Source organism: Hippoglossus hippoglossus, chromosome 6, assembly GCF_009819705.1.
Source record: "Hippoglossus hippoglossus isolate fHipHip1 chromosome 6, fHipHip1.pri, whole genome shotgun sequence".
NCBI lineage: Eukaryota > Metazoa > Chordata > Actinopteri > Pleuronectiformes > Pleuronectidae > Hippoglossus > Hippoglossus hippoglossus.
In genome coordinates, this window is record NC_047156.1 from 2,869,869 (window position 1) to 2,896,929 (window position 27,061).

The window sequence follows — 27,061 nt, forward strand, 5'->3', positions numbered from 1 at the left end:
CATAAACCACAGACTGTATATATATAAAAACCATGGTCTTATAATACAGGTGTTCCCAAACTAAAGGCCCTTTAGTTTCAAATTGTATTTCTAGGTTTTTTATTCTTTATCATAGAATTTAATATACTCACAATTAAAACACACATCGATCTGTTTAGAAAAGTTCTGCTTGTTCACCTGACAGCCCGGACACAGGGGGCGCTGTAGGGAACCAGCTCCCCTCCTGATTCTTACCTCAGGGACGTTTGTACGGGAGCTAACAGGCTAACAGGCTAATGAGCTAATCACTAAAGGTAAATATTTCCCATTAAACCACTTTTATTCTCAGATATTCACTCTAATCAACGACATTTTTAATATCCAGTGACATTAACATCTTAATATGTCGTTAAAATAATACATATTATAATTAATTCACTTACTACATTATTATTTGTTTGATATGTGGTAGCAATTTGGAGGTTTATGCTAGCTAACCTTCCCTGACAAGTTAGCTTCGTGCTAAATGCTAAGTTATGTTTAACAGAAAAAGGCTGTAATTAACTTTTAATTGATTAATTTAGTAAATTTAAGTTGAAGTGTAAAGTCAAACACTGATAGAAATCTGATTTTAAACAGGAAGCATCAGCTACGACTGTTATCAAACAACATTATGAAGATTTATCTGTTATGGAGATAATTTTAAATCTCTTAAGGATGAAATTAAACTGATAAAGGAGACTATGACTTAGATTAAGTTCAATTACACCTTAAGTTCAGAGTTAACATATATTTATATTTCACTGTACATATGTTAACACTGTATATATTGGTTTTGACTCATCTATATATTTTATATTTTCCTTATATCTCCTTATATTATACTTATTATTTACTGATGTTTATTCCTCACTGCGCTCTTGCTTCTGTAATGTTGCAAATGTCCCCACTGTGAAACTAATAAAGGATTATCTTATCTTATCTTATCTTATCTCATCTTATCTTATCTCATCTTATCTTATATTCTACAAGGAACAAGGAATTTAAAAATCAAAAAGGACAATTCGAACCAATTAGTTCAAATAAGCAAAATAAAAAAGGTAAAGCGATTAAAAGAGCTGAAAGAAGTGAAATTCATAAATAAAAGTCTTTATTGTCACTGTACAAGATAATACAATAGTATTCTAAGTGCCACTTCTGTTCAGTGCAAGATAAAAAAGTTACGACAGACGGTGAATATAACAATAAATAATATAAGAATAATAATGTAAAAAGAAATAAAGTATACATCTGTATTAAAAATAAGTTAAAGGAGTAATTCAAATCAATTTGTGTGTCGTGTAAAAGACATGTTGGCTTTTTAGAGAAGGAAAAGCACAGGTGTTACTAATAACATTTAACAAGGGCTCTGTTCCACTCCAGTGTCCCGGTCGGACGTCGTGCCAACATGCACAGCACCACCGCCATCAAAGTAAAGTGGAATTTTATTGTTTCAAAGCAGGATTTTATCATTTACACCTGTGCTTTTCATGCTGGGTCATGACAAAATGTAAAAACAGCCATTGAAGTCCACTTTCCGCGGTGGTTTAACATTGTGTTGTTGTTGGCCGCACTGTAATTACATGTAGTACATTCCCAGCGCTTTGTTCCAACTTTATTTCCTCTGTGCATTACACAGTTACCGACATAACTCACCCGAAGGTAATACGGACATCGTGCTGTTTGATAGAAGCGTTCCCATTTTATGGATGGCAGCTCTTTTAATTTGTCTTTTCATGGCTTAGAGACGGTGGTTAATACCTGCTCAACTGAATCACAGGAGAAGCAAATAAAGACATTGTGGTTTCCTCCCGCACTCAGAGTCAAACACACACACACACACACACATTCATGCTGTGCACAGAAGACACACGTGCATCATCACTTTGACACACTAACACACGTTTGCACATCCCCTGCCTCCTCTGCCTGGGGTCACAGTGTCATTTTATGATAGTAGCCAATTCTGGCAGGGATCATTTAATTCTCCCAACATGATTGATACCAGCGCAGGTTAAATGGGAGAAAAAAGGTCTGTTCTATTAAGAGATCAGTGGCTAGTGGAGACCTCCCACTTAAATAGTCATATTTTCCAGTAGGTGTGTGTGCCAGTCAGTCTCTTGGCTATGTTGAGGGGACGGAGACGGTTGAAGAGGACCATCCACAGGTCAAATTAAATAACCTAGATAATTTAAAAAGCATTGACAGCGCAATTTGTTCAGCCAGTGTTATTGCTCTGACCCCTATTAGTGTCAATGGGCTGGTTCATTTGAACCTAGATGGCTTATCAAGGTGTAATCTTCCCACTGCAGTGGAAGCGGTGTAAAACAAAGAAGGAAAAAACCCTAATGGTCATTCCAGAGCCGTTAGGTGAGCCTGCCGTGATTGAGAAACATTACGAGGCTTTAATGTGCCAGCCTATTATTTCTAATAAAATCATTTATCAGTAAAACTTGCAGATGAGGACGTAATTATAAGCGTGTAAGTGTTACTGCTTATTAAACAGCCTATTCTATTAACCTTTTTCAACAATGTGGTTTTTTTTTGTTGATTAGCAGGAAGAAGAAGCTCAGTGGGACCTTGGCCTGAAACAACCCGATGGATCCTGGTGCAGAGTCTGGGACACCGGCTCCACACACAGCTGTAGGTCACAACTTCTGAGGGTAGAAGACATGAATAACATCAACTGTTTATGCATGTCAGGATAAACTGAAACATGTTTTTAATACAAAGAACAGTCCATTTTCACAGCAGCCATTTTGACCTTATAGAGAAGGTAAACACAGGTGTCAACAATCACATTAATGAAGGTTAAAGCCGTCGTTAGTGTGATTATCGACACCTGTGTTACCTTCTGTTTCATATCCAAATGGCTGCTGTGAAAAAGTTCTATTGAAAGATATTGAAAACATATTTTCTACATGTTTCCTGATATTTATTAGGAATATACTGTGTTTATGTACATTACCAAAGTGATAAATCACATATTTATGTGGTTAAACTGTTAATTTTGTTCATATTCAGGTAGAAGAGGAGAGCCTGTCTCTGTCCAGCGCCTCCTGTCAAAGAGAAAGCGGAGGAACCATCTTACTACAGTTGTTGGAATTTAAAACTCATCTACTTGAAGCTGTAGAGGAGCTGCATATTCGGAAGGTATAGTTTTAGAATTCCTCTCTATGTGTGGACATTTATATTACTAGAATGTTGAAAAGATCTTAATATTTTGATATCCTGATCTAAAGCAGTGGTCCCCAACCACTGTAGCTGGTGATCCCTTAAAATTATGGCATGTAAAGTAAATGTTTCTTCATTTATTTGAACAATTTCTTAGACGCCTCAAGTAATAACATTTACCAATTCAGAAATATCTTAAAATCCCTCAGATCCACCAATCTAAAGAGTTAACTGTACTGAATATAGAAGGCAGCTCTATTTCAGCATTGCTTACTTTCTGTGTACCTGCGTCACATCCTTATTTACAGAGAAGAAGAGTGAAGAGGACATTTGGCTAAAGAGCAGAATAATTTAATAGAAATGATCGAGGAGTTGGTTTGTGTCCTTAGAGGAAACCAGCTGCCCCTTTTTTAACAGTCTGGACAAGAGCCAGCCGGGTTTGAAGCACGCTGCATCAAGATGGGGGACACACCAGCCATTTGGCCCCTGACCAATAAGTAGAAAGTAAAACTGTTTGTAAAAGTAAAAAAAATAAATAATGGTTTGTTGCCTCCAGCAAGTACTTTCAACCTGACGACACATCCACAGTGTGCTTAAAGGTTAGAAGGAGCAAACATGGGATGCTGGTCGTTTGTTGTCATTTAGTTTTTATTGTTATAGCCGTGTTAACTGGGATACGAACACAAGACGGCATATCAGGCTGATCCTCCTCAGGCGCTGCTGTTATCAGAGCAGCTCTTTGCAGTTGTGTTGTTCACCGGGTGGAGAGGTTAAGAAGCGAGAGGATGTCATGATGGTGCCGGACATTCCTGAGCAGGTCAAATTCCAACAGCTTTCTTTTTTCTTTTTTTTTTTTTTTATACGGTACGGCCCACTGCTTTAGTCTGTGTTGTACTGGTAGAATTAACCCTGAGTGTAGGAACACAAGAACGAGTGCAGCGGGATAAACTGGGTCGAAACTTCTTCCAACTCAACTATCAAACACACCCATCACATCTTTATTCACAGGGAGAGACTTTTTAAAATCCTTTTTTAATGCCCCATAAAAAGCATCCATTCAGAACAGCAATTTAACAGCAAAGAGATGAACAGCCATGACAAATATATGATGTGAACCGTCATGAATTTTCACATAATAAGTAAAAGCTAAATATAAATTTGATTTTAGTGTCGCCAACCTTCAGTTAATGTACAGTATCCTACTTTTATTTACATGAGTTACCAGGTTTTATAAAGTTTTTGTGTGCTTTGTTAAACACATGTACACGATTCACTGTGGGGAACTAATTTACATAATGTATTCACTCGCATCTTAACTTAACCTTAACCCTCACAATTAAATCTTAACTCAACCCAAAACAATCTGAACCTTAAAAACAAAAATCAGTCAGGACCATAGACTGTAGAAGCAGATGGACGACGATGTCAACTCCCCAGAAGTGAAGACAAAGTGTCCTTATTGCCCCTGGTGGCTGATTGTAGTATAGGTCAACCCTTCCTCCCCTATTTTAATAGATGGTACATGGACCTCACTAAAAAGTCAAAATGCACGTCAAATAAATTATTCTCAAGGATTATGTTTGTCACATTACGTAGTTCTTAGTTATTTGATGCTGTTAAAATAACTCGTGATTAGTCGATCGCGTTTTGGCGGCACCTCGATACCACGGCTCCAGTACTGCACAGATTCTGGCTCCAGATGACGTCATCGAGCGTTGGTATCTTGGATATTTGGGCTTCATCTCTGGAAATTGGGAGGAAGTGGAGACGCATCATCCATCTTTGTGTACAGTCTATGTTCTGCATGTCGGGGAACCTCAATTTTGGCCCCACGAGCGACTCACGTCCCCTCTTGTTCAGTTAAAATCCACACCAGGGTATAAAAAGTAGTACACACACAAAAACACACACACACACTAATTATTCCTGTGTGGAAAAGTAACAGCTTTATCTCCTGTGCACTCCTTTCTTTTAAGTGCAGTGCCACGCTGGTAGCATAGTTTAATAGGAACTTATAAAATAAACTCAGTGAGTTAACCAGCTCCCACATGCACATAAAAAAGTCCTGTGGATATAGAGAGCAATTGACTTTTACCTGCCTTCTCCGAGGGGAAGAGGGAGGATAGGGATGACTTTCCATAAATATCACCTCCCTTCTAATGTTCCTCTTTTCTCCGGGTGCTTCTTCAAAAGATACGCAGGAAAGACCCACGGAAACTTAAAGCGCTTTGCAGTTTGGGCCAAAAGAGAGTTATCTGCCCGTGGAGTGGAGGATATAATGGATTTTGAGTCTGTAGCATACCTTCATTTACTGTGTTGTTATTTTATTTATCAGTTGTCGTCACCTCGTCTGTATTTTTTTTAATAAAGCCAAAATATCCTGGTATCTTGCGCCGTTGATCCAGCATGGAGTGGAAGTAATGAAGTCCTGTCAACACATGTACACGACCAATTGGGAATCATTCTCAGCTGTCAATCATGACGTTTCGGCCATCAAATAACTGATTAAAAACCAAACTTAACAGAAACATGAACACTTGAACGGACAGAAAGCTTCTTTGAGACAAATAATTTCAAGCGTAATTGGATTCTTTTGTTTGTGACCTATACTGCAGTCACCCAGCAGGTGAGATCAAGACGATTTGAGCTGTCATGTCCTCCATCTTTTTACACACCCGGTCTGTGGATGAGCTTTGTTAAGTAAGTAGTTAACGAGGTGTTTCCATGGTGCAGGATGCAGAGACGCACTTTGAGGATCAGATCAGTAAACTGGTGCTGGAGAAACAGGAGCTGGAGTGGGAGAGGGTATGACTCAACTTTCTTGTCTTCACAGCATCTTTAATTTATTTCGTCTTCAATTTATGTTTCCTAAAATACAATAGGAAATCATATTCCTCATATTTGATCTTTTAAAAGACAAAATCGTTAGTTGTTTTGATAGATCTTCTCTTTTTCCTGTACGACAGGAATCCCTCCAGCATCAGATTGAAACGGGCGTGAATCAGCACACAGAGTCACTCACCAGTGTGAAGAAGCAGGTAGGATTTTATATTTATGTCTAAACATGACGTCGCACAATCCATTCAAAACCTTTTGATCATTTTATTTTCTCTCAAGTTTCAGGCCAAAATCAGAAACATTGAGGAGGAGAAGGTACGAAGAGGCTTTCCCCCCCCCCTAAAAAATGTCAACTTGATACTCGGAGCATTTTATTCAGTTCATGTTTTTACTGGAGCAGTAAATTCTCTCATCTCAGTTGCACAATCTTGACCCTCGGAGCGGATTCCTCTGCGCTGTGCTTTAGTATTTACTGCTTTTCGTTTGTCACTCATCATATAACATTTCAGGGGAAATACCAGGTCAGTGCTGAGTTAAAGGACAAGGAGATTAACAACTTGAAAGAAGAACTGAGGTCGCTGCAGGTACTGAGATGTACAACACTTACGGACTCTTCTCTCTGACTGTGTGTAATTCATGGAGGGATTTTTATACGACCTGATTTTGGAATGAAACGTGCTGCGTGCAGGAAACAGTCACGTGTCTGCGCTCACAGACGGATGCTAACAAAAGCTTTCACCTGCTTAATCAAATTAACTTTAATTATTTAAATCTAATCATCACAACCACAATAGTGCTAAAAGAAACCCAGTCCAGAAGCAGAGGAACCCGATGAATATAACCATTTACACAAAAATCACCTTTTTTTTCCCCAATTGGTGACGTGACATTTGTCTTCAATTGGACACAAACTGTCCCCAATGAATTGTTCTTTAGTTTGTAATCTGTCCCTAGAGGTGAGCCTATGAAAGACACACACACACACACACACACACACACACACACACACACACACACACACACACACACACACACATATGCATGTACACACACAGAGTCCTCCCACTCATCCTGTCCACTTCCTTTCTCTCTTTAATTTCTTTCTTTCTTCTGTAAAATCAGTACACACAGATCTTTACCCTCAAACAGTCCAGCGTGTTTGATGATGTAAAGAAAGCTCGTGTCCAACCAGACTCTGGTACGTTGTGTTTTGATGCACAGGCCTGAGACAGTCTGGCTCCCAGAGCGTTTTGTCTTCGGGGCCTGACACCCCAGAGGTGATATACGTCCGTCCCCATGGTCCAGCGCACTTTAACAGCCCAGCCGTGTTACAGAGACAATAGAGACTGTTTTTGATATTCTATCTGGGAGTGTTTGGCTCAAGTGAGGCCCGCTTGTGCTCATTCCTGTGACACGGTCGGCTGGACTTCTTTAATTTAACACATTTTCCCATCCGTGGCAGTTGGGCTGAAGGGATTTAATTGTCGTACCTTGATGAACTGCTAAATTGCAAATTTGAGCTCCGTTGGAACAGTGTGGTTCAATTAATCCATAATGAAACCAAAATAATCCATCATTGCAGTTAGTTAATAAATAACCCGGGGCGGAGGAATAACCATAACATGTATTGGTAATTAAGGCTATATTTTTTAAAAGGGGGTTGTCATTTGATCCTAAAATTAACAAGATGCTGCGGCGTCTCCTGCTCTCATGTAATGTGTTGTCTTTGTTAACAGGATTAGATGAAATGAGATAAAGGAAAATTTAAAAAAAATAGAAACATATATGATGTAACCATGAATAAATATATAGTGTGAACAGGATTGCACATATAAGATATTCAACCTGATCCCTTTACAAATCCTTGACAACCTCCATCACTGCTGCATATGAGGAAATCATATTTCCTATATTCAGTTATTTTATTTTATTTATCATGAGAAGAAGTCGTCAAATATTCAACTAAAACTAAACATATAAAAAGGCCAAAAGTAATTACAACCTTGCAACAATTTAAAGGTTTTATCTGAGGTCTTCTCTGGGGTTTTAATAAGTGCTGCTTGTGTAAAGCAGTTGTTAAAATTAATTTCAACAAATTAAACATTTCAATAATTTCAACCTTTCTATTGTTTTGAATGTGATGATTGTTCTGTTCTTGTTTTCTGAAGATGTTTGGGTTGGATTGACAAATGAACAGTGAATAAGATCATTATATACGAGCCTACATCAATACACAGGGAACACATAATTTAATTTGAATTTATGTATTATAGGCATTTTATATAAATAATACATATCACAGAAATATTTACTATAATATACATTATTTCGTTGTATTTAATATATATATATTTAAACCCTGAATTCATTTCAAGTTTAGAAAAGGTGGCTGATCCTAAATGACTGAAAATCTGATTAACTCAACAGTCTATAATTTTACTAATTGTTATTTGTATGTGCAGAACATAAATATGATGCATCTTCGGTGACTGTGCTGAAACTCTCAATTCACGCACTATAACCCACAATGCATTGCTACCCGTAACAGAAAAACCTTTATCTTTTTTGATTTTCTTTTACTGCTGTTTTACAGTTGCTGAAGTTCAACTTGGAGAAGAAATCAAAGGAGCTGGTGAGGAAGAATCTTCCACTTACACAAACTGTTGACAGAGGGCTGGTGGGAGTGAGGAGAATTAAAAGAGGAGGATGAGGGAACGGTGCTAAGGAGGGATGGGTTCGGAGGGAAGAGCTCATCAGGAGTAACAGATAGGGAGTGTGTGACACTTTGAACTGCCAGCACAGCAGAGAAAATATCTCTATTAAAATATTTTATAACTGAGCCTCGCTCGGTTTAACCTTCTTCTCATAACAGTGGCTCAGCAGAATGAGGGAGTGGACGAGCGCTGCCGTGTTGTAGAGGAGGAGCGGAGGGAGTGAGAATGAGAGTGAAATGAGCGAGTGGGAAAAGAATCTGATCAGCTTGATACACACAATCAAACTGTAATGACAGTTTGAGGGGCGATAAAAGGCCCTGAGGCATGAGCCGGGTTGATACCCTTCATCCCACTGAGAGAGACGGATGCTCGCTGTGTTAAAGCACAGCCTCTCAATCACCTGACAGCTGTTTCCACTGTAGTATTCAGTGTCGGACAAACTGTGCCTCTGCCTTCTGCCTCCTCTTGTGTTGTGGAAGTCTTTAAGCTGAGCAAGCCACATGGAACATTTGACAGACAGCAGTAGAGCCAGCGGCTAGCGGGCTTAGCTTACGATAAAGATCAGTAGCAGGGATAAGCAGCAGGATAATGCAAACCAGCACCTCTGATTTAAAAGGAAAACGATGTACGCATGCTATTCATAATAAATGAGGTTGGAAACCACACATAAATAATCTTAAAACAATACAGTATATTTACATTTAGTCTGTATTGTTCCCTCATTGTTCGATACCTTATCTATTGTGTGGAGGAATGGAGAAACACAAGAAGGCTCTAAGAATTGTCTCTATACACTTTTAGTTGAGTTAAATATTGCACAAATAATGTATAAAGCATAAATTACTCCTACACAGAATTCAGAATGTGTTTGAATCTCACTTCAAAAACCTAAAAAATTACAGCTCTAATGGCGTCTAATACAATTTTCTTTGTTTAATTTGTCTCTCAATAGAAAGTGCTCTTTTCTTTGTTTAAATTCCACAGGAGCAGAAACTATCCTTGCAGAGCAGGTCGAAGGACAGTCACCTGAACCAGCTGGGGGAGGTGGAGAAACGATTCAGTGCCCTGTCCAGGCAGTGTGCCCTGGTCAAGAAGGGCCACGAGGCACTACAGCAAAATGGTAAAGGATGGATGGATACACAGAACGGCAGATATATTCATGTTGTATCAGTAGATGTCTTTTGTTTGTTGAGAAGCTGCACAACGCTGCAAGTATACAATCAAATATAACTGCACTAACAATGTTCTACACATATCTAGGTACATACAGTACATGAGTTTGTTACTGAGGTACAGTACCTACCTTATGTAGTGTTCACTTTATTGAAGAGTATGCAGAATACGCTAGAAACCATTAAAAAACACTATATAACTAGAATAGAATAGAATTCTCAACATTGCATTATTTCCTGCAAATGTCAAGTTTCACTCCAATTAAAATGTTTGGATAAAAAGTTATATTCTTTGATTTGTAAAGGTCCCTTCCTGTCTGACCTTGTGCCACTAAGTCACAGCAATGTCAGAGCATTATAAATGACGGTCCCTAACCATGTGCCTTCTTTGCAGTTGATGAGGCCATGAGAATCAACAAGAAACTAACTTCTGCAAATGAAAAGCAAGAAGCGAACATTGTGTCACTGAAGAAGGTGCAGTATGAAGACACCTGCAAATGTCCTGCACCCATAAAGTGCGGTTCTAGAACCAATCTATGATTAGGAGTCCTGAGACCTGACCTGGAAGTGGAACCATGAAATCCACTGTGAAAAAAGTGCCATCATGTTTTCAGATCTTTTTGTACTTTAGAAATGTTTGCCAGTATCTTGTTTTGTCAGGAGTTGGAGCAGGTGAATACCAAGCTGATTAAAACCAAGATGATGTCAGTCACACATGACAAGTTCCACGACGGTCAAACGGGCAAAGAGCAGCATGTAGAGAAACTGCACCAGAGACTGAGGATGGTACGTGACGACCAGTGAATATATATATATATATATATACTGAATTTTAATGTCATATATTCTATGTGCCAGTTACCAAAACTAATTGTTAATTGTTTAGGAAACTGAAATTATCAAGAAACTCGAGGAGGAGAACGTTGCTGTAAGAGCAGAAAAGCAGGTAAATTAAAAACAAGGAAACCAAATGTGACCATCACGTTAAACTGGTTTGTAAATTATCTTCTTTTTAAAGTAAAACTGAAAATTACATCTTTGCACTGGAAGAAAAAAGTATTTCTGAATCCAACCCTGGTCGTTCCTGTAACTGTGATGTAGTATGTGTAGTATTCAGTGTGATTACTAACATTATATTATGTGTGTGTTTGTGTGTTTGTGTAGAGGTTAATGATTTCTCTGCAGCATAACCAGCAGCTTCTGTTGAGTCAGACACAGACAGTGAACAGAGTCGAGCTGGAGCTGCAGACACAAGAAGACCAGCACCAGGTACCAGAGTTCCTCCTCTGATTCTAGTTTGTACACAGACACATGAGTATATAAATGTATAAACAATATATTTTGTATAAATGAGGATGTAAAGAGCATGAATCTGCCTTTATTTGTTGAGATTTATTAACTGAATCTTAACACAACAACAAACTCGGAAACGAAACAATTATTGTGTTTTGTTGGACGTTGTTTGAAGCACTGAAAAGCAACCAGAGCATTATAGCATCAAAACCGATATTAAACTCTATTTCTGAGAATGTGTGGATTGGAACAGTTTCTAGGCAAACTACTTTAAACTCAGAGGTGTCACTTTTAACTTGTCCCCTTTTTAAACTTTATTTGGTTCATATCCATCAGTGTTTTATTTGTTAACCGATGGATTTGAATGGTAGGGGGGGGGGGGGGTGGTCTCTCTCTCCAGTCAAGCTCATGCACCACCTACAGAATCTGAAAACACAAGGAATTTTTCAGGGTCCATTTAAATGATTATGGAGAGAATTTACACAAGGACGGAAATAAATGACGGCCATCGTTTCTTCTCGTAAATGTGATGAATGTGATATCACGACATGAACATCTGTGAATGTGGACATTAGTGAATGTGATCCCCTCCGCAACTGAATGATAGTTAGTGTGTTTATTCTCCATTTACGGCCTTACAGTTTATTATTCTCTTTCCTTTCTCTCTGTACCCCCTTCTCCTTTTTTAATTCACCCGTTCATTCATTAAATTATTAAAATCAGGATTGTGAGAAGTGTCACAAGCCAACTGATTTGTATTAGCAAGAAGCCCTCTCTCTCTCCTCTGCCCTGTTTAAGACCCTCTGTTCACGTTAAATAAACACATAAAAATTTAGTATTGCATTAAAAATCCCATGGGTGATTAATTTTACTGCAGGCCCTTAAGCAGGAACACGAAGTGATGCGAGACAAAAGCAAGGCACTGGAAGATAAGGTGGCCCGACTGATGGAGTGCCACGCCGCTTCCATGACGAGCTGGGACAAAGAGGTAGAAGAGAAGCTGTCGTTTGAACCGTCTGACAAGTTAAATATGTCATGTCAGGAAACTACTGATGAATCTACGCGTCGTAGTGAAACAGCTAAACAGAGCGGTCGTGTCTTTAACGTGCATCTGTTGATGTTTGTGTTAAACAGAAGAAAGTGTTTCTGGACGACATCGAGAGTGAACAGCAGGAGCTTCGATCAGTGAAGGAGGCTTTGGACGAGCTTCATGAGAGACACACTGAGGTGTCCTCACTGTCTAAAGAGCAGGCACAGCACATACTGGAATTAGAGGTACACACTCATAAATACACGTATGCATACAAAGACAAAGCTGTTTCAGTTACGTTTAAACTCTGTGGCTCAGGAGGAAAAGCGAGTCGTCCTCTAACCAGAAGGTCAATGGTTCTAACCCCGTCTCCTCTAGTCTGCATGCCGAGGTGTCCTTGGGCAAGACACTGAACCCTAAATTGCACCTTACGACTGTTCTATCAGAGTAAAAACGATGTGTTATGGAAAAAGCAGGGCCTGTAGAAGCGTGTATGAATGGATGAATGTGACTTGTTCTGTTATTTTTCTCTACCAAGACGAGAAACCACAGTCGGAGCCGCCTCAGCGTTTCAACCCAGGTCGTCCTTCCTATCGAACCCAGCGATGAGCTGCTGAGCCTCGGCCGCCTGCAGCACGCGGCCTCCTCTCAGAGACGGCCAGACGGTCTCGACCACACAGGAGCTGTGACGAAGCTCGGTGCCACTGGAGCGACTGATGGTCAGCCAGCCACAAATAAACATGCAGTAGATGTAGGAGCCAGAGTTGATACTCAGCTCATGTTTGTAATTGTTTATCTAGGCTGCAGATATGTGTTTTGTTATAACTTCAGTGTAAGGGGGGGGGCAAAGGGTTTATCCTTTCCCTTTCACCTGTTCAATAGGTTTGGCGAGTTATAGACAAAGACGGGAGAAGGGCTCATCTAGTAGTATTAGTATAAGTATTAAAGTATAAGTATTAATAAAAGCCAAAAAACATACATTGGATAGTAGTTGTTACTAAAGTTAAAAACACATTTTATTACTTGAATTTGAGAATTCAGCATTTTATTTTATACAGATACACAAGCATTTTTATTACCGATATACTGTAATTTGACAAGCAGAAGGAAAAAAATATATGTGTACATTGTGTTTTCTTACAGGACAAGAAGCCCCCAACTCTCCAGATCTGTTTACACGTCCACGTGTCACCAACAACCTCTCCAGCTCCTGCAGTCATTCTGGAACATCAAGCAATGACACCAATATGTTGAACAAGCACATAACGAATGCTTGTGTCATTTCAGATTCAATTCATATGCCCTCCTCTGCGTCTGATGATGATCTCGTGATTAGCAACGGTAGCTGTGTGAGCGACACTACAGCCGTATCAAACCCTGACCATGGGTTCATCAAAGGGCCTGTAGGTTTACTGAGCAGGGACAAAAATGAAGATGATGAAGTGGAGAACACGAGGATGAATGAGGGAAAACATGCAAAGAAGGATGATGAGGGACAAGAAAAGGACAAGAAATTGGAGGAAACAGTTACAGAGCAGCAGCAGGATGGAGAAGACGTCCAAGGAGAATATGCAAAAGAGGGAGGGAGCCCTGGAGAGAAGAGAGGAACTCTAATGGCCGAAACAACAGGTTCTGCAGACAGACGAGAGGATGGCCAGCGGTCAGCAGAGGAAGCTGAGGACACCAGAAACTCTGAGAGTGAAACAAGAGACGAGGGGTCAGACGGAGCAGAGCAGAGAGGAAAGACAGGAGAGCAGACACCAGCAACACAGATACCGACCCAGACGAGCACTGATTGCTCCTCGGAGAAGAGCAACACACTGCAGGTCGTTGACTTCATGGACGCTGAGACACCACTGGTTGTCTGTGAGCCCTCCCACTGCACGGAAAGTCACTGTCAGGAATCCACTGAGCAGGACGCTGACTCCAGCCATGTGAACGAGGGCTGTGGGACAGAGAGAGGACAGTTTCTCTTCGCCCTCGGTCCCGATGAAGGCCGAAGAAGTGTCAATCATGGGCCTAAATCCGTCACTCAAGTCCGTCAAGTTGAGGTTCAAACTCCAGACGCCGAGCCGCTCACTCAGCTGCCAAACCTAAGTCATCAAGTTTCTGAGAAAACCCCAGAAGAGACGCCAGCGGGCAAGTCAGCAGCTGAGCCTCTGAGTGATTGTGGCTCGGCTGTGCTTCCTTCAGCTGCTCAAACAGACATTATTATCAGTATCAGCGAGTTGGAGACGACTGCAGCACAATCAGAACAGAATAATCCCTCTGGCATTAACAGCGACATGAAGCAAACAGATGAATCCAGTCATAAACATGCGAGTGAAGAATGTGAATTAGTGAGAGCACTTGTCGAACCACAGCCATTTCCTCAAAGTCAGGAGGTCTCAGAGCAACAGAAGGGACAAATCAAGTCTCTGATTCTGGATGAAGATGATTCTGGTGAAAAGAGGGAAAGTCAGGCAAATGTGGACACACAAGAAAACTGCGACAGTGAGATTATACAGATGAAAACTAATTTAAAGGACGTCTGTGTCGATATCACGATGGACACTGAAGACGTTGAATCTGGCAAACGTCAGGACCAAATAAAAAATGACAAACCAGAAGACGCAGGAGATGAAAAGACCAAGAAAAGTGAGACTCATTTGAAGACGTCCGTCCCCTCAGCTGGACCCAGGTCGTCTTTTGATCTGGTCTCAGTCCTGCATCAGTTTGCTCAGGTAGTAAAATCAAGAAACTGAAGCCGTTTAGAGGCCGTGATGAAAATCTTTTATTATTTCAGTCTAATTTGTCTTGTTTACCACAGATTTTTAATATCGCAGGCTTTAATTCAGTAGTTCAACAAATTAAAAAAACTAATTTAAAGTAAAAAACTAACTGAACTTAAAGTTATTCCAAAAAATATCAGGTTAGATTTTGCGGAACTCTCATAGCTGCACATGAATACAATTTCTTCAGGTGTAGTTTACATATTGTAAGTAGTAGAAATATTTGCTGAATCTATATTAAAGAAATTTTCTTTGGCAATGTAAAAACTTAAATTTTTCAGAGTTAATAATGCAAAAAATGTTTTATGTTGAAATTCTATATAAAAAATGTATGTTCATTTTCTTAGTTCAAGTTCTAGTTCTACTTTCGGGTTAATAATCTGTCTCTTGAAAACATTGGTTCCTTTTCAGGGATCCGAGCAGAACAGGAGTGGGTCTGGTGGACGCCTCAAACTTCCTCCCAGCAGATTAACCATGTTCCCTAAGAGCCAACACAGCAGAGGTTGGGCCTGTATGATCCTTTCAGTTAAAATAACAACTCATGCAGTTATGGTACATCTGTATGTCTCACCCTCACTAATAATCAGTCATTCTTACCTTCCTGCCATCTCACCTCATTCCTCTCAGTCCCCTTGGTGATTACCAGGGCGTCGGATCTGTTGAATGCCTCCAGTGTCTCTGGGAACGCAGCTTCCTCCGCGAGGCAGCAGCAGGGAGAGTGGAAAGCTCTGGACGAGACAACGGCAGCAGATACGGTCAGTAACAGAGCCTGTGGTGAAGTAAGACTCCACTCTCGGGACAGCTCGTGCTCACGGACTGATGATCCAAAGTATTCCTCACACTAAACAACTAGAATGGCACTCAGTAGAGAGTAGAGAGCTTATCTCCACCAACAGTCTCCTTAAAGTCAGTCAAGTTGACACACTCATAGATATCAATCCTCTAAATGTGCCTGATTTGTTTAAGGTACATGAATTACTGTATATCCTGGGATAACTGTGAATTTATCAAAAAAAACATCCTCCATCTCACAAAGTTAAAGATGGTAAAAAGAAAATCTTGGATTCGCCCCTTTGTCCAAATCATAGGCTGTAGATAAAGATGGAACTTCCTCCCGCTATCTAGAAATGAAGCCAAAATATCCAGAGTCCGTCAATCAAGACATTTTCACCTGTTTTTATATCATCAAATAACCAAATGTTAAATTCAAATGGATCAGAAACATAAACACTTGGAACAATCATCAGTGTGAAAAGAACTACCTGAAATGACAGAAACCATCTTTGAGGAAAGTTTATTTTGGTTTGGTCCGTGTCCCATCAGCTAACATGTGAGAGGAGGGGTTTATGTTCTGTAAGGCAGCGAAACATGGAGCTGTCACATCCATCTTTATATTCATTCTTTATATATTTATTTCTTTGTCAATGTCCCGTCTTTCCACCTAGTTTCATCAAAAGTAGTTTCAATAGTTTTTGCGTAATCCGGCTGACAAACAAACAAACGGACAGAGGTATCAACATCTACAAGAAACACAGGGGCAACAGGGCAACAGAGACAAAACACTGATTATTTCCTTATCATGGGATTTATCACTGATTCCCAATTGTCTGATTTCAACTTGCAGCCTTGTGGCAAATTTAATTTCAACAGCTGCAGCTCACGTCCAAGTTTCGTCGCAGTTTAAACCGTAACCTGGAGCAGGAAACTGCCACAGCTTGTTGTTCATGTAGAAACGTACGATCTGCCTCAGAGGAATTCAGAGTGACTCTTTATAAAAACGATTCTCTATCAAATAAATGGCTTTCAGGTCGTTTTTCTGTTCCCCAGCTCCCGAGCTTCATCATCTTATAAAATGTGTCTGACTGGACCTCGGGGGAAATCTGCGCTAAAGCTTTACAAACGTGTCTTTTACATCACACTGACTTTTCCTCATAAGGGCGAGACATTACCCCGAGCTCAGAATGTGAGCGCGAGCTAATATTAGCTCAGGTCAACACAGTGAACGTAATGCACATAATATCTCAGAGTTATTTAAGAAATGAAGAACTCTGACAAATGCTAAGTCACATGTTGAGTGAGAGGATGAAGCCGACGTGTGTTGGACGAGCAGACGAGCAGAGAATGAACGGCCTGTGGAAGAAAATGTACTAATGATGCCCGGGTGCCTCTCCTCTTTCACTCACTCAGTCTTTATCCATCCCCTCACCCTCTCTCTTCCTACTCTCACTTCATCATCTGTCTGTCACTCACTCACTCTCTCCCTCCTCTCTCTGGCCATTTCTCTCGCTTTTTTTAATTCTCTGCTTCACTCTTTCTCTCGCTCTCGCTCACACGCTCTCGTTCCCTCCTTTGTCACCATCACCACAAACTGTCACTGGGGCTTTATAAGATCCAGGTGCTGGCAATTGAGGGAGATAAAGTGCAACAAGCATCGAGTATGAGGAGAAAAAAAAAAACCTCGCTCTGATAGTTTAACAAATTGAAGTGAAGGCCAAAGCCTTGTTTTCTGTGGACTGGGAACAGTGGGAATGTCACACAGAGTTCAGCCTGGGTCTGGCTACTTTCTCTGGGCTGGATATTGTTACATATCATTGCCACTGGTTATTGTCTGTCCTGCATTTGTTTATCAGTCAATGTGCTTCTCACTAGAACATTTCACTTTCCTCAGGAGGCTTGAGCAAGAATTAAATGTGCTTTTGAAAATGCTCTGTTTTCTTTTTAGGTTCAACACGAGACAAACATGAGGCTGTTCTGCTGTAGGTGTTTGACTTCTATGATTATTATTATTTTCCGGTAGGAGAGCAGAGCTTCTCTGTCGATCACTTCTTTTCCAGTCTCTACCTCCCTCAGTGGGTTGTCATGGCCGACCACTCCAGGGTAAGACCCCCCCCCCTATTCATCCTTGTACAGAAAGAGTGTCTCCCTGTCTGTGAACCAGAATAAATATATTTACCATAGACATTTACAGAAATAATTTCATGATGACTTCTAGGTTTGCATGCAAAGCATCAACTCACCGTAATATCCACTGTTCAGTTGTGTTTGTGTTACAAATGAAGCTCGATCTGTGATGCTTCACGTCGGGGGTTTCATCTGAAAGAGCTGCATCATTAGAAATATATCAATCTGTGTAAAACTGACTGATGTTAACATCTCCTCTCTTCAGGTGTAGCAGAGCTGCAGCTCCTGTTTCTGACCCTGACTGTGAACCGTCCTTCTCTCAGGAGAGGGAAGAGCAACAGGCCTCGTTCAGAGCTCAGATCTCCAAAATCGAACAGTTTCTCAACACGGAGCGACTCCGTCTGCCCAAAAGACGGAAAACTGACAACTAACCCATCAGAGGTATTAACGGATGCTACTGTGTCTGTAGTTATGGGTCACACATACACATACGGCGTTTTGTAGAAGCAGTCAGATCTGCTAACGTTAAGTTTTCTTAAAAGTTGGACTCTTTCAATTTCGAAGTAGGGAATTATTGGTCTTGTTCTGAAGGATTTTACTTTAACTTTATAGTTATTACTCATTCCTTTATACTATACAGCTCAATAAATAGCTTGTTAGTATGTTTTATTTGTAAAAGTGCTTGTTACGATTATAAATAATTCCCGCTATATATTTTATTCCAGTGGACAAACACTGTTCATTTGTTGGTGTCACATTACGATTGTGTACTTGAGGTTATTGATTGTTCCACTGGATGTTATTATATTTACGTTGTTAGATTAACATGATGTCATCGTTAAACACGGTATTGACATGTATGAATTATCATATTTATGATATTTATTAATAAAACGTTTGGTTTACAGTTCACAGTTTTTTAAATAAGCATAAATTTACCTAGACAACTAAATATCCCGAGTTACAGTTGTTTTACTGGACTCGTGTGTTCACAGCACATCAAGCATTTCACAGCAAGAAGCCAAACAAATAAAGAGCCATGACCAGACGCTGCTGCCACAGTAAAACCGGCCGGTGACTGTTAACATGCTAATTAACATCAATTAGCTTCATGGCTAATCAGGGTAGCGTGTCTCAGAGGAACTCTAATCCGGAGGTCGACACCGTGTTGTCTCTGCTGCTCCTGTTGTTGTTGTTGTAATTACGACTTGAGACACAGGATCCATTTAACACCAATTAACATAAATTAAGAGATAACAATTAGAGCCCTTAACTGTAATTAACAAAAAAAAATCATTAAACGAACACACACAGTCCAATTAACACATTCTAACAAGCCTCTCGTTAACTTTATGTTCCCTGTGAAACGGCTCCGTGTCGACGTGAAGCAGCTGAACACTTGGCTCCTCGTTAACTCGACGGCTGCATGTGCGGCACATGTGTGAGGATTTAAATGTGAGGGACATCAATCTGGAAGAAGAGAAGTTTGGTAGCATTACTTAAAGGCCAAAAGTAGAAATACACCTGATGATCCTTCCAGCATGTTCAGGAATAAGTCGACGTTCTGACTGTGTTCATGTGAAAAAAATCATGAAGGCTCATTCACCCACACATCAAATATGTGTGTTTTATCATTTAAAAGGTTTATAAAACATAACAGAAATTGTAATCTACTCATGTAAAGAAGAATCTAAAATACCAGTGACGTATTTGGGTGATTTCAAAACGGTCAACGCCACTTTCTGTAGTTATTTCACCTTTTTCACTGTAACTTCTATCAAACTACAACTGTTGCTGTCTTTAACTGCTATTTACTACGTCCTGTGGATCAAGTGCATTATGTAAGTATTACATTACTTCCCATGAAGTATTTTTGACGTACTCTCATCCTATCATCCTGTGCCCTGTGACTGCATCCTATGTCGTACTGTGTACTGTGTTTTGAGTACTTTCTCTGCCCGCTGCGGAGAGAAATGTCTTGAATACCCAACTTGGCCGGAGTCACCTTGTTGGCTGTGGCCTCCCGTGTCTCAGGTTCAATATCCAGCTGTGGTTGTTAATGTAAAGGACAGATCTGCCACATGTTCGAAACTTTACAATCCTTTTCTCACCGTGTGTAGTTGAGCATGTTGGAAAAGGAGATAAATAGATCAATATTATTGTTGTTCTTTAGATTCTTTTTTCTGTTGGAAGAGTGTTTTGTTAAATTCCCTGTTTTCTAATCCCTCCGACATTCTGCTCACGTACGTGAAATTAACCGCGCTCGTTTCAGTGGTGGCACAAGGTCCCCGCTCGGTCCATCTTACTACACTTACTGATAATGAATACGCCTGAATGTTAATGCGCTCATAAAGAAATCTGGAGCGTTTGAGTGGCTGTGCCCACCACTGGTGACCCTTATCCTTACTGGGAGGGAAGGGAGCGCAGGGGAGGAGCGGTGTGGGAGGGGAGGAATATAAAAGAGTTAATTTTAATACACACACACACACACACACACACACGTTTAGTTTCTCTCTCACATACAGTTTCTGCCTCTCTCTCTCCCTCACACACACACACACACACACACACACACATCCTGGGTTATGAAGTGCTGCCTTTTTGAAACAGTCAATTACCCTCTGGCTGGGGAGGATACCTGCTGTTAATTACTGCTCAGTGTTTTATATGGAGAGTAAATAAAGAGAGCGCTGACATTCACATTCCATCAACGTGTCCCCGAGCACAGGGTGTTATTGGATGTTAAAGCCTCAGAGGAGGACACCATGGGGATGGAACTCACTGCGGACATGTAAACGTATATGTACACGTCAAGATTCTGTCCGTCCGTCACCTGCTGAGTCTTATCGTCCAGTCTGTCTACTCTATAGACTGAAAATAAAGATGGACACCATGTCTCCACTTCCTCCCGCTAGGAGGAGGAAAGACGAAAATATCCTGCAGTACGAACATCTTGCGGCAACGACACACTTTGGCGCAAGTGATGGTGGGATGGTGTCCAGATCCTGCCGATGCACCCATTCGACCAATCGCACGTCAGTCTCAGCTGTCAATCAAGATGCTCATTTCACCCCATTTCTATAGCATCAAACTAAAGTTATGAGCTGTTGGGCTTTTATTACTAATCTTAATTTGTCGTGTACAGGAAGTGTCAGGGCCAGTGAGTCGCTGGTATCAGTATTTTGAATTTCGTATTGTTTGTTGTAAAGCACTTTGTTACTCTACATTTAAAGTTATTATTATTATTATTACAGATAAAGTTAATATGTCTGTGGACAGATTCGTAGTATTGAATAGTCCCTGTTTTCATTTTCATGAGCAGTCAATGATAGAAACAAACGTTCACTTGCAGCTCAGCTCTGTGTCTTTACAGTAAAAGAGCCTTTATGGTGCACGTATATTTTACACACAGGAAATTTCACCCATCTGTAAGAAATGAACACAAACTCACTGGTCCAGGGATTCAAACCAACGACCTTTCCATTGCTGCGCCCACCCCCCCCCTTAAAGAACTCTAAATCCAATCCTGATTTATTGCCCCATTTTATTGAAATTCTGTACATGAGAAAGGAGGAGAGCAGTATATTTGCCGATCCTCCAGCTAAATGGGTCTCGCCACTAAACCTTGTTGAATATCCCGGGGTTACGGGGCCATGTTTTGTCACATTATACCTCTTTGCCTCAAAAGCCATCACAGTAAATCTGGCCGGGAAGTCGTATTAAACGGTGCAGTGGATAGAGGACGTCTGCTGAGTGCAGTCCTGGCACTGTGAGTGGACTGAGCCGTCTCAGGGTGAGGAAGTGCAGCTGCTCCACCGGCCCTGTAAAAATACTTAAATGAGCAGATTATTATGGAGAGAGAGAGGATCCTGCTCCTCCTAACTCACCTTGTGCTGTTGAGCCGTTATATCGACATTGTTAACAGAGATAATACACGTTACCTTATATTTGTTAAACTCAGTAAATAGTGTTCATCACCAGAACTGTTTCTCTTTTCTCTTCTGTTACTTCAATGTTTAAATTACGAATTCACTGTAATTTTTGGTTTGTAACACAGTTCTGTATTTAGATGCTGGTTTTTGTTCTTTACCCTGCGTCTATTTCACGTGTTTTATATACGAAGGGTTTTAATCTGAACGACACTGAACGATTTGAGCCCATTTTTGATCCAATAACTTTTTACTTTCAGAGTCTGACTGAATTTAAGCTCTGTCATGACTTGTTTGTCGATGTACAGAACAGATGTTCTTGTCTGACCGTTGGACGATCGGATGAAACCTTGACGTCTTTTTTTTTATTTATCAAAATGTCTATTTCATCATTTGCTCTGAGTTTAAGATAGGTGGAATATAATTTTTAAATTCATTCCCCCAATAGACTGTATGAAAACAAATGACAAATAGTTTATTTACCCTGTGCTCTGACTCGTTTTTGTCCCATTCATTAACATGGAGGAGTTGGGTTTATGACCTGTACTGCTGTCAGTCACCAGGGGGCGATCAAGATGGCTTGACTTTCTTTTTTGGGAGGTGTCATGTCGTCCATCTTTATTTACAGTCAAGATTCCTCCCAAACCCCAAAATCTGGGGGAAATCTCGAGTTTATATTCACAGTAAATCAGTTGACGTCTCCTTCGACAGTTGAAAACACGAGTAGAATTTAAAGAAAACAGAAATCTAAACTAAAAAGCTCTCAGTGTTTATTGTTTTTTTCCTCATTTGAATTATCATTCTGCCGTTTGTCTTCCGAGGTTTGAATCTCTGCACATTTTTACTGGTGAAACCTCACAACGCTGATAAATAACAGGCTTCACCTTTCCTTTCGCGGGGCTTAGCATGACTGACTGCGCCCCCAAGTCTCTGAGAGAGTGTGTCCTCCGCTGTGAATCACTGCTGTTCCACACACACACACACACACACACACACACACACACACACACACACACACACACACACACACACACACACAATGCGAGCGTGCACACTCCTCTCGTCTTTCACCCACGTGGAAAAGAGCAGAGCGGAGAAGATAATCTCTGAAAACGTCGCCCCGCTGTCAAAGGTCGGCAGAGTTGAGAGGTCGACCTGTGCATCATTTACAGGCTCTTAAATGGGCCCAGACTTTGCGCTGCGAGCAACTCTCCCTTTTCAAAGCCGTTATCAGGGTCTGCGAGTTATGAATTATCTCCAGCATGTCCTGCGAGTCTGCGCACGGAGACATCGGAGAAACGGTGCAAGAGAAACGGAGCATTGTGGAAAAGGAGAGGAAGATATAGAGGCGCGATGGAGGGAGACAGAAGGAAAATAAATACAGCAAATATGTTAAAGTGGGGTCCAGTGACCTCAGAGATCCAGAGACTTGATCATCTGTCTCCTGCTCGATGACACTTCACCATAAACCTGAGGTGAACTCAGCAGATCACATCAACCGTTACCGTGTGAAACCACATTGAAATGAGTTTTTAATTGAAGCTGCACCGACTTGCTCACACTCGTCGATATCAATTTACTTAAAAAGCCAGATTTCAAATTATTCCACATTGTCAATGTCAATAAATCGATAAAACCTGATTTTAAAGAAATTGAAAACAATCCTGGATCCAGATCCGCCCCCATAACACTAAACCGGCCCAAACAAACAAACAGACAAAAGCATAAGGAGGTAATAAAAAAGTTTTCACTAAGTCCAGTTGTCATTGCAACTTTAAAAATATGACTTCCAGACCAAAAACCAATCTTTATCCCATCAGGGCCCTGACGTGCTGTCCACTGCTGGAAGTTCTTGTTTGGGCATAACTGCAGCAGCACATCTGCTGGTTTGTCCTCAAAGGTCAATTTGTTGAAATTCTCTTAACCGTAGATTTACAGCACCTGCTCACTCTTTTAAGTCTCTTTGCATGAGGTGAACTTCACGATCTGATAATGAACCGCACGTAGAATCACTTTCTGCGTCTTCACAAACTATTATTAAATCACATCAGCCTCGGTCCAAATCCCCTTTTGCCAGTTTTGCTCTCACCGGTGGAAAAACGGTTGCTGCTCCAGGAACGTGGTTAGAACTGTTGTCGATGTCAAGGTGACCTCTAAACGCTGTAAACACATAAATACAACACGTTTTTATTGACGGCGTCCATGTTTTTTTTCCACATTCTGACGTCAAAACACTTAAAAACGCAGCGAAGTCGGAACAGCGAGTTTCCGTCCGTCTCTTAATCATCTTTACAGGTCTATTTTCGGCACAACATGCAATAAACCAATCCGTGTGTCATCTCCTGTTTCCTCTAAGAGCCATTAAAAGTGCACGGATCAGTGGAATCGCAACGCCACAGCTCCGTGATCAGTGTGGTGAGCGGACCCTCGCTGTAAAATGACAAAAGTGCAAGATGGTGGCGCCTGTACCCGGGATATTTCAGATAGATTTCTCTACGATGGGAGGAGGTGGAGACAGTCTATGGTCTGTATCGTGAAGAACGAGAAGGGGACGAGGAGACGAGAGGGGAAAGAAGGGATGAAACGGAGCGAGAGGAGCTGGTTGGTTCTGGGAGACTCTTGAGTTCTCCTCACCGAGGACCACCGGGGCGGCAGGCATACGTTTCTGATTTCCTGGGAAGGCTTTAACTTCTTATGGGTACATGGTCCTCCCACAGACCAACACTCACTGGTGCCTATATATCTACTGCTGTGTGTGTGTGTGTGTCTGTCTGTGTGTGTGTGTGTGTGTGTGTGTCCACCCCACAAGATGAAGCCATTTTGTTATTGATGGAGTATAGGGGCCTAAATCTTGGCTCTGGGTCACACAGACACACACACTCATTTGCACACACTTGGACCCCAGGAGGTGTTGGTATGTGAGCCCCTCCCTCGGGTGGGGGGGAAGATGGAGAACTCCAGGGGATCCTATAAACCTGTCACGACCATTATCTCTCTCTCTCTCTCTCGCTCTCTCTCTCTCGCTCTCGCTCTCGCTCTTCTCTCCTGCGTCTCGTCTCTTGATGCCACTTTTTTGCTTTTGCGAGTTTTCAAAATTGAAAAGGCAAGAAACCTCAGACTGGATCAGAACTCGTCCCTTCTCCATCTCACCCATCACACGTGCACTGAACTCTAGATCCCCCCCACACACACACACACACACACAATGACCTGTCAAGCTCCATTATGCTACAAATGTATTTAGTTACCGGCTTCAAGAGAAGGAGTTTAGAGGCGTGAACGTGCGTAACGTCGCTGATGTGTACGTCTTGTTCTGAACGTGAACTCGTAGATAACGGCTGCTTTGTTTGACCTTGTTTTCTTCGACTTTGTTTCAAATCGACGGAACCGGTGAGGAAACGGTTCACAGAGGATGTCGTGTAACGTGTTTATGAATTATCTGATAACTTCAAAGTATTAATAACATATGTCTCACGAAGGTCTAATCTACCTGGGTCTTATTTACATGTGGCGTAGTGTGTCTCTTTATGTACCTGAGGCTGCACACACCTGTTCCCACAGCCCTCACATCACACTGGTCCCAGTTCAGGGGCAGCCTCCTTCAAAAGCTGCACTTGAACATCGACTCTGTTTCAAAGTCTGAGACAAATGCATCCGACCGTTCCCAAGCAATGAAGGATCCAACAGGTGGATCCTTACGATATTTATCTGTTCCCTAAACACACCTGATCTTTTTCATCAAGATCCATTAAATTATCCTCTGAGAAATGTTTTGAATGTGTCTCTCACATGTTCCTGGTTCTGTCTCTTTATTCGGATCTATGCCAACAAGTAATGGTTTCTCTCTTGGCTCACGTCTCATCCTTCCACCAGGTTTAGTGGAAATCCAGTCAATAAACTAACAAACGTAAAAGGTAGAAACCATAACGTCCTTGGTGGAGGTGGAGAGAAGCAAAGCAGAAGAATGTACAGGTGCGATTTGACTTTATCTGGTCAGGAGAGCAGAAAGTGACTCAAACTGGACGTTGAGTTAATCCCAGTGACCGGCCCATTAGCCACTCAGATGCATCTCAGCTCTGCTTGTTTTGATAGTAAAGCAGCCGCGACACAGATGAATGTCTTTCTCTGTTATGATTCCATTAGCAGAGCCAGTGTCGTTTTCCCTTCTCTCTCTCTCTCTCTCTCTCTCTCTCTCCGGCTCAGGACCTCTGTGGTTCTCTCTGGGGCAGAGACCCGCCGCCCTCCACCCAGAGAGGGCCCTCGCTGCTGGGGGACACGTCTGGATGACCCCCCGGTATGCCGGAGAGGCAAGACCCAGGAGATGCAGAGTGAATAAAAGGGCAAATCAAATACAAGCAAAAATGGAAACTTTATGATCTCACCAGAGGGTCATATTTTCTCCTGACTTGCCACAGTTTCAGTTTGAACAAGGTCAAATACATAAATATGAAAATGACAGGGAAAGTTAGAATTCCCTCTGTGTACGTGATCTAATCCTGACCGAGTTCTGCTCCGGTGACTGCGGAGACAGTCGAGAACAGATCGGTGGAATCGGTGAGTACACAGCTCACTTTACTTCACACTGCACAATACAGTTGGTAAAGTAGCTTTGAGCAAGTCGTACGAAGTGGGAAAGATTAACATTAATAGCAGTTAATCAACAGAATGAATCTCCACGTGTGGCTGCAGAGGGCGCTGTTGCTCAGTGAAAGTTAAACACTGTTGCTTTAACTCACCCCCATTTGAAGTTGAGAGTTCCTTGTTTGGGGGTTTGACCTTTCATTCAAATTATAATCAGCGTCAAGTCATGAAGTCATTCCAAATCAAAAGAGAATCTGAATAACATCAGAAGTGCAATATAAGTTATTGTTTAGACCGAAGATACAACTTGTTAATGAACAGCTGGTTTCTGTACGACACAAGAACGTCATCTCAGAAAATCTAAATATAACGACGTGTCACATCCACGAGTACAGATTTAATATTTGAATTTAATACGGAACAGAAATAGTCGTTTTTAATGTATTCTAAAAGAAGTTATGATGATGGATAATTACTCAAAGTGCACAAGTCATTTTTCACTTCACTGTCACGTATTCATAGTTTGACCCCAGACTCACACTGGGGGTTGTTATGGTTGCACTTTAGCCACCACAACACCGCGTATTGAGCACAGCGGTGCCACAACACCGTCCAAACCAAATAACACGAAGCTGCCCGA

The 27,061-nt window shown here is 41.2% G+C and overlaps 2 protein-coding genes across 2 annotated transcripts; both read left to right on the forward strand.

Annotated features, from left to right (window-relative positions):
* Nucleotides 1-218: 218 nt before the first annotated feature.
* LOC117763149 (coiled-coil domain-containing protein 73-like) lies at nt 219-13,479 on the forward strand. The gene is made up of 17 exons (XM_034588072.1): nt 219-293; nt 2,574-2,661; nt 3,043-3,171; nt 5,926-5,997; nt 6,159-6,230; nt 6,310-6,345; nt 6,540-6,614; nt 8,624-8,662; nt 9,729-9,864; nt 10,311-10,390; nt 10,577-10,702; nt 10,803-10,862; nt 11,081-11,185; nt 12,087-12,197; nt 12,344-12,484; nt 12,778-13,019; nt 13,383-13,479. Exons 2-17 carry the CDS (start codon nt 2,617-2,619, stop codon nt 13,477-13,479), a joined length of 1,566 nt encoding a protein of 521 aa, XP_034443963.1. The 5' UTR covers nt 219-293; nt 2,574-2,616.
* LOC117763627 lies at nt 13,387-18,823 on the forward strand. The gene is made up of 6 exons (XM_034588892.1): nt 13,387-13,572; nt 13,720-14,962; nt 15,422-15,512; nt 15,638-15,765; nt 17,808-17,887; nt 18,177-18,823. Exons 1-6 carry the CDS (start codon nt 13,487-13,489, stop codon nt 18,340-18,342), a joined length of 1,794 nt encoding a protein of 597 aa, XP_034444783.1. The 5' UTR covers nt 13,387-13,486; the 3' UTR covers nt 18,343-18,823.
* Nucleotides 18,824-27,061: the final 8,238 nt, after the last annotated feature.